Source organism: Hyposmocoma kahamanoa, unplaced genomic scaffold, assembly GCF_003589595.1.
Source record: "Hyposmocoma kahamanoa isolate Upper Pololo Valley unplaced genomic scaffold, ASM358959v1 102, whole genome shotgun sequence".
Classification (NCBI taxonomy): Eukaryota; Metazoa; Arthropoda; class Insecta; order Lepidoptera; family Cosmopterigidae; genus Hyposmocoma; species Hyposmocoma kahamanoa.
Window position 1 is genome coordinate 7,300,797 of NW_020653337.1, and position 13,922 is coordinate 7,314,718.

The window sequence follows — 13,922 nt, forward strand, 5'->3', positions numbered from 1 at the left end:
TGTCTTTTAATAAACAACTTTAATATATATTAATTACCTCAAAGAGCTAGGTGAAGAATGCCAATTTTTAGACTTGCAGACGGCTACTGTACGGAATGACGCTTCGATATCAGAAATATTCGAATCCGTGCACTTTTTAGTTTTACTTGCGAGTTTCATCTCTCTTTTGACCATCTCTCCTAATGCTTTTTGCACTGTAAAATTATCATACTAGTTGATTTTGAATATCATGATGTTTTATTACCATGGTTTTTATTTATTTTGTGAAGTTATTTCACTACAGGCCTACCGCTAAACTGAGTCGGTTCCTGAGGTAGGTGCGCGGTGCCGGAGAAGTGACATTTCACGCAATAGTTATGTCGCGTGCACACGGGCTGATTTCAACAAGATTTTTCTGACAATATTCAATAAGAAGTTGATCCTGAACAGTGCCTAGCAAATTAGTCAATTGTTGTTATGTGAAACGATAATAATCTATTTTATTGATAATTGAAATAAATAGACAAGCCATTTGACATTTCTTTCAATCAACTTGTTATTGAATATCGTCAGAAAAATCTTGTTGAAATTATCCCGTGTGCGACATAACTGTTACGTAAACTGTCAGTCCTCCCGCACCGCGCAGTTACTTCATCAGGAAACGACTCAATTAAGCGGTAGACCTTTAGTTTGTTATAATTAATATACAAGAACCTAACACAAAGAAAAATTCCTTCCATCTGACAGCATTTGAACCTGCGCCTGAATGCCAAAAAGGCCAGTCTGCAGACTTTACGAATTTCTCTAAGTATTTATACAGATCTTTGTGTTGATTTGTGTATTTATACAGAGTTTTTTTCGCCGTATACGACACTGTGAGATTACCATAAGTGTCTTAAAACATAACTGAATATTCACAATTTCTATGCAGTTAATTGTATATTTCGCTCCCATGGTGTAATAAGACTATATCTGCAAAATGATAACTTTTCAGGAGAGAGATTTAAAGATTCTACGAACGAAATCAACGCGGTGTCACACGACATCGATTTGTTCTCTAAATGAATCCGCACAGGCTGCGTATTGTAAAATATAATTTGATGGTACATATTAAATGAGTTTGTTTATTGTTGACATGTTTGAACCTAGTTAGGTAACTGCACATTGTATTAGGAAATACAACTGTAATGATAGTTGTAAGAGATTAATAATCATAATTGTTGCTTTACTATCGCATTAGGTTAGCTCACGTAGCCGGGGCATCTTTTCATACTTCGGTTCACACAGCGAAGAACTAAGCTAACCGACAATATTTATAGGCCCTGGGTCTTTTTGGGATTAAGTAAATCTCCTAGGTGCATCATCAACAATTGACGTTGAAAGATACCAAAAATATTTCCCCCTCACTATTTTGATTATTTTTATAGCCTATGACACTCCCACAATCATGACGAATCTAACGACACCTCAAGTGTCAAAATCCATCAAACCGTTTAGGCTGTACAGCGTGAAAAAGAAATGAATATAAATACATAAACACACTTAAAAAACATAACCCTCCCGCAGTCGGGTAAAAATGAGTGAGGATGCAAATGGTTATTTAAATATTTAAGGTATCTAGTACATTTTACCCACTATATAGATATTTCTCAATAGAAATTTAAATTTGTCTAAGTACCATCAGATTCTAGTACACCCTTACCTTTAGTTAACAGACAAACAGGATCTTCCTTTTTTACACGAGGACCGTGCGGTAGTACTTCTTGCAGAATTGGGTCATTTGTTTTATGCAAAACTTGGAGCAATGACACATGTTGGTAGGTCTACAAAAATCTTTACTTTAGTCATAATTTTCTCAACATAGAAACGCACAAGCTTAATCATTGGTAACTTAAAAGGCCTTACGTCATTTTTGCAGTTTTGCAACGTAATTATCATTTCAGACTCTGCGTCTTTTGCCACTTTACTCGTCTCATACACACTTTCTTCAAAATTGTGCAAAAGCGAACGTGGATTTTCATTTACAGGCAACAACTTAGGACAGTAGGAAGATTCCCTCCACTTTCCCTCATCACAAACTTTTTGCAGCTCACGTTTTAGTGAAAGATTTTCATTCATTAATTTTACCATTTCAGTTTGTTGTGCAACGTTCTCACTTTTCAACTTGGTTATGCTAACTGAATAATTACAGGTATTACATGCCACAGAAGCAGTTTTAACACTAACTGAGACATACCTGCAATGTTTCGCAGTGTTTCCATCTTTCGATAAATTACAATAACATTCATTGTCTTTATATTTCAGAAACTCACAGTGGCAAAACTGTACTCTACTAGATTTTTCAGCAAGATCAACGCAGTCTCCTTCCTTGCACGGAGGTCTGGTAATATAAGCGCCATTATCAATGTGTGATCCTGTACACGAAGCGTCACATTTTTTTCGGCTGGAGCTAGAGCTGCAAGGCATCAGCGATTTGACAAATAATGCCTGTCGCACCATCTCTTGTTGCCAATTCCTGGCAACTTCTCTAGAACTGTCATTTACGCAATTATCCTTACTGAAATTTGAAGTTTTCGATATATTTAAGTTAAATAATTTCTCTAGTAAAACCTTCCAAAACAGCTTAATACTTTTTAAAGCTTCCAAACATCTATCGCACGGCCAATGGCTGGTCTCGAATTCATCCTGAAAAAAAGATGAAAGTTACAGAATTCAGATTTTATTATTAAATTAATAAAGCTGAATATAACAATTGCGCTACTGAAGTGTCCTTGGCAGTTTTTCTTATTCTTGTTTTTCACAATTCTACAAATTTGTCCGCAAACATTTTCCTCATTTCTTCCTTATTTAATATTTTTGCTCATAGCGCACGCATAACCTTACAAATTGAATGTTTTTTCTCTGTTGCATGGCGCCCTTTAACCTCAATTATCTCAGGTCACAGGTCGACATTCAAATTTGGGTTCAGTCATGGACTGTACAATTGTATTTTGTATGCAGCTTTCAAATATCATGCATATCTTTTGAGGAACGGTCGAGTAATTTTATTCGGAATTTGTGCAATTTGAGTGGATGCCAAGGAAAGTTTTTTTTTTATAATACCAAATACCAAATGACAGGATGAATAAGTCGTACGCCTGTTCATAACAGTTGCAGTGCCGCTCAGAGTTTCAAATCGCAAAGATCTGTGGGGCACTGCCATTGCACCCGTCATCACCTTGCGACATATATTAACAAGTCCCATGTGCCTGTAATTTCACCAGCACGTTCAAAACCAAAACGCAATAATACCATAGACATCATTGACCTACCAACAAATGGACATCGGGTCTAATACAAAATCCACGAAATAAATTTCCGAGGTTAACCTATAAAAACGTAGTGACATGTAACAAAATATAAAAAACTAAAACATTTAATTTAAATTGTAACGTCATTGCAGTACTGCCTAAATTTGCTTACAACAATTTAAGGGCCCAAAAACACCATATTCAGCTACTACTGGAAACTTAACAAAATGCACCATATTTAGCTTCGACTGAAAATTACTTGAACACAAGAGTAATGGAATAGCCTTTCTCGTAAATATTAATTAATTTTTTTTATATATATTATTATGTCGAATTTTGTACAAATTCTCTTAAAGGTATAATAAAGAGTTGAGCAGATGCATACATACAAATATTACTACAAATGTGAAAATAAGCGTGTACTATATGAAATGTACAGATATTCCAACTAAACGTAAACTCAAATATCCGTAATTTCGATTTATAACAAAACCGTTACGCTTTCGAGTAATTTTGATGCTTTTTACGTAGACAAAATTAGCTTTTGTTTTGTAATCTTCGTAAAAACACATTATGAAAATTCGAGCTAATGTTATTTCGGGCAAATGTATTTTCTGACTTCTGATAAGTAATCCCAAGCCGTAAAACGAGTACAACAATATTTTGTTAGTTATTGCTAACGTGTAATAAAAAAATCATTTTAAAAATAGGATTAAAATCAAAACAACTCGACAGTTTGTTTGCTCTAAATATTTCAATCGCTTGTGGTTCGAACAATTGAAAATGACCAAAAAGTTTATATAAGCTTCTTGAAACTGACGTAATGGGTCTCTTTCCATCTTTTGCTCATGTAATGAGTAGAAAAAAGACCTTAGAGGGTGGGAAAAAAATAAAAGAATGGAGCTGCCCTAACTACGGAATGAACGTGCATACCTAAACAAAAATTGAACGAACAAATGGCGGATTTCTTTAGTGTCGTACCATAATCTATCGATAAGTCATTATCGACATGCAAACATTTAATTAAAGTAGATCAATATTCCATTTGGGAACATTTTAGTTTATTATGAGAGTATCTGCGGGTGTCACATAAAATTTTGAATTTATTGTTTTGCATTTACAAATACTCAAATATTACGTAAAGTGAATTTGCACAGAAAAAAAATTGTAATTTGAGAGTATATAAACAAGAGAAAACTTTGAAATATAAATCCTATACATTTCCAACCTCAAGATTCATATTTTCATAGAGAAATTTTTAAACAGATTCCGAATAGTGAAAACTTTTTTGTATTTATGCATTGGTATAGAATTAATATCAGTGACTGATTTAAGTGAATCTTTAATACTTCCATTTAATTTTGGAAATAAATGAAAGTAGTAATATTATCAATAATAATGTTATTAATCATACGTTTATTTGCTTAAAACATGTTATAACAGGAGATGTAACAAGAGACAGTGTTAGTATAAACATGTTTCGCGTATATTAAATAGCATGCAAATGTCTGATTATACAATGTCAATCAACTACTATTAGTCGAGCGCCTTCGATTTGTGCAGAAAAATCGACACTTTTCCGAAGTGAGACAAGTAGTCACGAGCGACTGCGAGTTGTGACAAGACACGTCAAACGAGCTCTGTCGCTAAGGGGTTAGCGCTCGCTTTCACTCGGTCAGCTAGCCGAGTGACACCGAACGATGGCAAGGCAAGGCAAGGCAAATACACTGCTTATACGTTGGTATTGGCCTTCACACGGCAACGTTAGACCAACATGGTCTTTGTGCTGCTGGCTTTATAAAATAAGAATTTTTAGTAATTAGAGTTGTCCTGAGTTTACCTACAAACTTGAAATAGTAAAAATAATAATAATAATAAAATAATAAAAACCTCGTAGTGAATTATTTTAATAACTGAATATCGATAATATGTACGCTTCCAAGAACAACACTATTTCAAAATAATCGTTAACAACAATCATCAAAATATACAAACAAACAGGCAATCTGAAGAAACCAAAGCAAAATTTGGCAAGATTTATGAATAAACTACATAACACACTTAACACATACAATGCACACACTCACATAAAATTAAATAGTTTTAACTACTATATGACTATTTATATAATATATGATTTACATATTATTTACATTACTCACAAAACACACTCTACACAGACAACTCACACACTCACACAAAATTTAATAGTTTCCATATATACAATCTCAGTCTTCTTATCAGTCTGCCATATACTATCTTTATATATCGTCCTATTACTCGCTTCCGTTATATTATGCCATACCAATTCACTCTGATATTAAAGTCTTTACATTATTTATTTAACATTTGGTGAACTACAGGATATTAATTCTGATTTAGAAGACATTACTGACGCTGAGGCTGGGAACTGTATGATAGAAGATAGTGCACGATTTTCCCTACAGTATGGTAATTCTCTGAAACTTCTATGTCAAAACATAAGAAATATAAATCGTAACTTTGATGGCTTATGCACTTTAATTCAGCGAAGTAACACCCCATGAGACGTAATAGTACTTACGGAATGTTGGCTATTAAACTCACCTCCTATACCTACTCTCCAGGGCTACTCTTCCACCAGCATTAGTTTCCACACCTCTCAGAATAAGGGAGTGGTTGTATTTTACCGTTCTCTTCTCTCAATATCAATAATTGACTCTGTTTTGGAGTACGCAAATTGTTTGACAATGATCATAGATAAAACCACAGTCCTAATAGGTATTTATCGTCACCCTTCTAGGTATAATATATCTAATTTTCTTTCTTCTTTAGATCAACTTCTGAACCGTTTCACAACATATAGTAATATTGTACTCGTAGCTGACATAAATATTGACATTTCCACGAGGTCAAGTGATCTGCGTGTCTCCGACTATCTGACTATGGTTGCCTTCCATGGGATGCTCCCTGCTCACTCTCTCCCAACTCGTAATAATTACTCTTGTATAGACCACGTTATTTTAAAAACAAAATCCCCAGCCTACTGTTTTATAGCGCATACATCAATCACCGATCATGATTCTGTTTTATTCTTCCTTAAAGCTAAACCTTCCATAGCAAATTCTCAAAAAACAAAAACCATTAAATTACTTGACTATGTAAATTTAGAACTTGACCTTTTAAACCTTGATTTTAAACAATTATATAATATGACAGAAGTAAACCTAGCTACTTCCTATTTTCTTAACTCCTTAAACCATGTCATGACAGCAAATACCCTTATCAAAGTTGTCTCAAATCGTAAAACACTTAAGAAGCCATGGATGACTCTGGGACTTCTAAGGTGCCTCAGAAATCGTGACCAGCTACACCTGAAAGTCAAAAAATCACCAAAAGATAATGTCATCAAGACCACCTATGCGAGATACAGAAATTATTGCTCGACAATCTTATATAAAGCTAAATCTGAATATGACAGGGAGCAGTTACGTAATGCTCAAAATAATAATAAAAAACTTTGGAAAGTTATTAAGAACATCTCTTTCGCTTCCAAAGAGAGAAAACTTGCGCTTAAACTCGTATCTGCTAGTCCTGTTAATTCAATAGACAATATTAATTTATATTTCGCTAACATTGGACGTAGTTTGGCTGAAGGTATCCCCGCGAGTCCCATTGAGCATTCCTCTGATTCGTGTTCTATTTCTAGTACAAACACATTCGTCCTGTTACCTACTGATGAGGTCGAGGTGGAGGAAATTGTGATGAATCTTCGTAGTGGCTGTGCTGTGGGCTATGACGGCATTTCTGGCTCCTTTTTAAAAAAAATCATACATATTTTAGTTTCCCCAATAACGTTCCTATGTAATCTTTCCTTTAGTACCGGTGTCTTCCCCGAGGCCTTCAAGCTCGCTATAATTCATCCGGTGTTCAAGAGTGGGGACATAGGTCAAATTAACAACTACAGACCTATTTCAATTCTGCCCACCCTGTCTAAAATTCTAGAGAGACTTATAAATAGTAGACTGATGAATTACCTGGAAAAAAATAAATTGTTGTCTACCTCTCAGTATGGTTTCCGGCCTGGTATTTCTACAAATAATGCCGTATCAGACCTAACTAACGAAGTCGTTGCTAAACTTGATAACAAGCAGAAGGTGATGGCTGTTTTCCTCGACCTCGCCAAAGCATTCGATACTATATCAGTTCCACTACTCATTACTAAACTGGAAAGGTTGGGTATTCGAGGACTTCAGCTTGACCTTTTTGTAAGTTATCTTGTTGATAGACGATAGTATGTTAGGATTGGAGATTTAAACAGTAAGGAACTTCCGATCACCTATGGTGTGCCCCAGGGCAGTATTCTCAGCCCTACCTTATTTTTAGCGTATATTAACGACCTCTGTAACATGCAATTAAAAAATGGTTCTATTTTTACATATGCCGACGACACTGCCTTGATATTCTTTGGCGAATCCTGGGAATCCGTGTTTTACTATGCGCAATTGGGCTTTAATTCAGTTTCTGCATGGCTTTCTCAGAACCTTCTCACCCTTAACGTGGATAAAACAATGTGTCTCCCTTTCTCTCTTTCAAGTCGTGGTCTTCCATCCGCCACCTCTTTCACTGTCACAGCTCATTCGTGTCCTTCCTTTTCTAAAAATTCCTGCTCTTGTCCATCCTTACTCCGCACTCACTACATCAAATACTTGGGTGTCCAGCTAGATAGCACACTTTCTTTTAGCTATCGTATTGGGAGTCTTTTCCTACGGTTACGTAAATTAATTTATGTTTTTAAAAACCTCAGTGTCGTTGCTGACGTGAAAGTTTTGAGACTTGTGTATTTAGCTCTCTGTCAATCTCTCACGACATATTGCATAACAGTTTGGGGTGGATCTTCCAAGCAGCAACATCTTCGGCTGTAACGAGCGCAACGTGCGATACTCAAGGTGGGATGGAACCTTCCTTTCAGATATCCAACCTCTGACCTTTACAAAACCTGTGAGGTCCTTTCAGTACGTCAGCTGTTTATCCTTCACACGGCTTTAACCAAACACATTCAAGTCTCCTTCGACTCTGACAAAATAAACACTATTCGGCGTAAATACACTGTCTGCCCTTCGACTACAGTTTCCACTAGTTGTGCACAGCGTCATTTCTGTTTTTTGGGAGGCAATTTATATAATAAGATAAACAGTATTCTTAATGTGTACCCCTTATGCAGAGCGAAATGTAAAAAAATTATTACTGACTGGCTGATCGCACACAATAGTTATGACTCGACAGAAAAACTATTAACTATACTAAAATAAGTTATATTACACATATATACACCCCAACGCGCACACACATACACACACGTACACGCAAACAAACACACGCACACAAACACACACGCACAGAGATTTTTCTATTTGTTTTATTTTCTAATTAGCTATCAATTTTATTTTAATCTTTAATTTTCATTATTTTTGTTAAATTTTATTAGTGTTACTTTTCTGATAAACTTTCAAAAGGGTGTGAACCTGGTGACATAGGTCCCCAACCTAGTACAGACTCCAGCTCTCACTAAGGTGCTTCATATTTAACATGAAATGTAACAAATCTGCATTTTGTAAACCTTTTTGAGAGAAATAAAGCATTTTGTACTGTATTGCAAAAAAATATGTTTAATTACATGAGTTATTTGGGCTTTTGTGCAATTTATAGACAGATAAATAGCACGTGACTGTACAATGTTACATTCGGTCGATCTTCGCTTTTTCAAATGCCACATTCCGTAATGCTGCAGCGACGAATTTTTATTAATACTTAATTGTTCTCACTGTCAATATTTTTGTCCATTTTATTACAATACATGCGAATAATTCAATAAAACACATGGAAAAACATTTGTTTTCACAACTGTATCATGTACCTCATGTACTGCGAAATGGACACAGTTGGCATTTAAGATGACGTTACGTATTTTCGATTCCCGTGTTTGGCACAGACCAATGTAATGCTATCTCTTTTGGCTTAAGACGGCACGCAATAGTTAAACAAAGACAATAACATGTTTATGTTTTCGACGCGACGTCGAAATGCATCATGTACTTGTAACGTCTGATTTATATATGTCAACATAACATGTCCTTTAGTTTCGATAGTCTTAGAAAAGGACAGTTAACTATTTCATTATTACGTGTGTTTTTGTAATTTATATTTATGATTCAATTATATATAAATTAAATACTATAAAACTGTACAAAATAACACTTTTAAACGACAACTATGATAACACAATACATTTGTTTAGTGAAAATATGATACAAAATCCTGTTTTCACACTTTACTGCAGTAATTTTTACAAGTTATTATTATTATTGGTACTGCATGATTGACAACCTCACTCTCACTTGAACAAACGAAGCTATTGCACGATTGACGCTCTGTATGCAATTTTAACGCCCTACAGGTGCGGACACTTTTTAGCGCGAACCCGACGTCCATTTATTGTTAGGTCAATTATAGATATAGAAAAAAAGGGGAGATATGTAATGACGCTATGTAAGATCGGGTGCCGATGTCGCCACTTTTTAGCTTGTGTGCAATTCAAACTTTACGCTATATTATCTACTACCATAACTTAAAGATTTTGATTGGGTAGAGCTTAAAACGTAAAAATGACGTAACACAATTTTAAAATTTAACAAAATGAAACTTACAGTCACTTGAATAAGAGTTATATTACAATATTTCACTATCTTTTTCATCTTGGTTCAGCCATTCACCATCAGGTGGCGTTTTAGCAAAAATGCTACTAGTATCATCATTTTTCGTTACACTAAGAACTCACGGAGCGGTTTTCACCCGCGTCTACCGTAGGACCGCGGCATCTGTAGACTGTAACAGTTAAGTATGTAAAATTAGTAGCACATTTCACGACGCGTTTTACGTCTGTAGTGGTGACGGTTGCTTGCGGTTGCCGCGGCGGGGTACTAGTAAAACTGCGCAGGACGCGATCACCTGCGCGCTTGGCGGCCGTCGTCGCCCGCGCACTATGGCGGTCGGTTCAGGCGCAATGTGGTGCAGGCGCACGCAGGTGAGTTCTCTATTAACCGCGCGACCTGCAATTAACTCCCATTAACTTCGCGGTCCTTTCCGCAATCACAACGGTTTCGTGCCCGCAACCGCGGCGGCTACGTGCCCGCACAAACTTGCAGGGTCGTGAGTATTAAAATAAAACCGCTGTCTAGCAGCACCGGCGGGCGCGGATGGAAACCGCTCCGTGAATTGTTAACCTAATTAACCTCAAACTGACGCTACTCAACGAGGGATGTGGTCCTACTTAATCAATAGTTGGAAACCACGTTGGCTGTTTTTAATATTAAAAAAATATTCCATTTTTCATACTATATCTACACTGTGGTACTAGTGTATTATTAAATTAATATATTAATATAAATTACTATTATTTTCTTAATGGCGGCCACTAGGCTTGGACCAGTGTCAGTTTTATAAGAATAATATAAAAAATATGGCGATCGTCGCCAGTGTCAATTATCCATAATACGTTACCACGGGTTGGTGAAGCTGTCACTGTCAAGAGTAAATTCCAACCATCAACGAATTTAATAAATTAAATTATGTCGTTTTTTTATAAAGGTTTTGTGTAATTTTCTATATTTGTTTCTAATTTATTTTGCATGCCCATGTAAAATAAAGCCCATTTTATTTTTATTTTTTTTATATACATTTGCTATGGAAATTGAAACAAACTAAGAAATAGTAATAAGAAAACCAATCTTTCGGTTCGTTTTCACTTCCTCGGGGATGATCACAACCGTGAACTAAGGTCTAAAATGGATAACCTACTGAAGCCTCCTTTCACTCGCTCTGAGTATTACAAAAATTATTTTACTATTAAGGCTGCAAATTTGTGGAACGATCTCCCATTTGAAATCCGACATTCTAAATCGCTACCTATTTTCAAAACCGGATTGCGTAAATATCTTTTATCACGGTCCTAGTCTGCAACGTATGTATTAGTAAGTATAAGTTATTAGTAAGTCTAAGTTTATTTAGGTATATTTATATATACATGTATCTACGTAGATATAATATATCATTATTTTTTAAATATTTTGTAAATTACTATGTGTCTATTTAATTTTATTATTTTGTATTTTTTTTATTTTTTATTTATGCAATTTTATTTTTTAATATTTTTATTTTTATATTCGTAAAATTGGCACACTACGTTTCCCGCTCCGATTAGCATTCCTCTAACTCTAAGGTTGTCTGGAAGAGATCGCTCTTAGCGATAAGACCGCCTTTGCCCACATTAGTTTTAAGTTGTTTATGTACTATTCTTGTTCTTGTGTGTGAGCAATAAAGTGTTTATCTATCTATCTATCTATCTATCTTTCGATTTTCCTGCAGCTTCAATCCAACCTTCTTTTATTTTAAACTCATTGGAAAAACTATAAAATAAAAATACTCTACGTTTAATCTACGAGTATAATGGAATTTAAATATCTAAAACAATAATACACATACATTTTTGTTCAAGCAACAGCAACATCCAAATTGACATGAAATTGAAACGGTTGTCCGAAATATGAGTTGTGTTAAAGTTACTCGAAATAAAATGTTTAGTAATAATAATAATAATAAAATAAAAGAAATCAATTTAACGTGAATGCTTTTCGCTTTGATATTTTAGGGACTTTAATTACATAAATCATAGTAAGAAATTCAAACATTTCAGTAAAAATTTATTGTCGATAAACATCAGTCTTCGTAAATGAACATCACTATATTTGAGTCTAGAAATTTCTATGGAGACAAAAAGAAAACATTGAACAATAATAGAAATAGTAACTAAAAATGCAAATAGCCGGTGGAATATTACCTCACTGGTTTAAATTATTTTGTTTTCACTCCAATTTTTACAAGGTGTATCGCTACAACTTGGCATTTTCACGTTTTACGAGAGATCTTGTATGCACAACGATCGCCATGTCACTGTGGCGATGTTTGTAGGCGTGTCACCTCGATATGATCATTTTGATCAAATCGAGGCGACACCAACCACGCCCCCATACCATATCTTCCCTTTTTTTCTATATCTATGAATAATACTCATATTATTGCTTGGCTGCAGAAATAGGTAAATTGGCAGTACTTCCCTGGACGAACAAGGAGCTACTACATCGCTAGCTCCATTGATGCAATTCTATTTGAAACATAGGCCTTTAAACTTACTTCAATGAAAAACTTTTCCAAATCTTCACCTTCCTTCAAACATTCTTTCATGGCTTCACAAGAGTTAGTGATGCTTTCAAGTATAATTTTCGATTTACAATCTGGATGACATCGGGGCGCAGCCTAAGTTTAACAAATTGTTAATAATACCACACATACGTATTAAATATAAACGCTAAATATAGTAGTAGATAGTTGAGGGTTGTAGGTGGCTGGTAGATTATTGTGAGCTGTTGTGTGATTACACTATGTAACAAATTTTCAAAAAGGTTCTATTTCTGGTATAAATAGTGTTGGTTTCTATTTAATTGGACAGCAAGTATGTAGAAAAGAGTAGCTATACCCCTGAAACTTTGCTTTTGTAGTCGTCACATGACGTCTACATAGATGCCTATTTACATTATTTACGGTATTTTATTTTTATTTATTTATTTATACATTTTAGGAAAATTCACGGACAAATAATACAATTATAGTAAACTTAAATATGAGTAATCCAATGCCATTTACGAATTTCCACCAACATGGTATTGGCATAATCTCGCAAAATGTACACATTTCTAGGTTCTTTGCCATCAATACGTCGAATTTTGGTTGAAAAATTCTGTTAATGAACAAATAGAAACCCGAAAATTAATTTTAAAAACATCCTTAATGGTATATAATAAATTTCAACTTTTCGTTGTCTTGCCACAAAAACAAAGATTTTGCAACGAAATAAAGGTTTTTCTAGTTTTCATGTCAGAACCAATTAGAAAATAATGGTATGGTAAATGATAGGCCCAAAAAATGTTAATAACAATTTTATAAATACATAGTTACCCTGCTACGACTACTGCATGTCATTATCCTCAGAAATCCCAACACAGTGCTCATAGGTATAACGCAAACGGGCATGTCACATCTCATCCATTCTTTGAGATAGCGTACCTGCGTTGCGACGTCATGACTCCATGCTCGGACGTCGATGCAGGACTCGTACGATTTGATTTTACCCTCGTTCCGAGCTATCAATAGAAGTTGAGTGTCTGAATTAGTCATTGAATTTTCACAAAACAGATTTTTTCATCTTTCGTCCATGTAGTCAACTGGTATATGCACAGACAATACAGTAGCCAAACAGGACGGTAGATAACATAAAATTTTGGGATCATAATGACCATCAAAGTCCGTGTGTCCCACTGACAATTCACACGAGTATATACTTCATCTATGGTTACAAATTTTGACGTTGCTCATTTCGACAACAAAAAGATATCAATATCAATTGTTGGTTTTAGAAAATTACTGGTGATTTGTAAAAAATAATAAAGAAAAATATTTAAACTATGCCATTCCATTTCAAGCTGCGGCTCCTTCTCGATTTCTGATGACAGTTCAAAATACATATTTGATATTTTACATATTTACCTTTAGTTGTTCAGA

The 13,922-nt window shown here is 34.9% G+C and overlaps 1 protein-coding gene across 1 annotated transcript; it reads right to left on the reverse strand.

The window, feature by feature from the left end:
* Positions 1–33: 33 nt before the first annotated feature.
* On the reverse strand, positions 34–13,643 carry LOC113233118. The gene is made up of 6 exons (XM_026468116.1): positions 13,320–13,643; positions 12,498–12,620; positions 2,414–2,664; positions 1,885–2,074; positions 1,682–1,802; positions 34–194 (listed from the first exon to the last, which is right to left on the reverse strand). The coding sequence occupies exons 1-6, from the start codon at positions 13,536–13,538 to the stop codon at positions 34–36; spliced, it is 1,065 nt and encodes a 354-aa protein (XP_026323901.1). The 5' UTR covers positions 13,539–13,643.
* Positions 13,644–13,922: the final 279 nt, after the last annotated feature.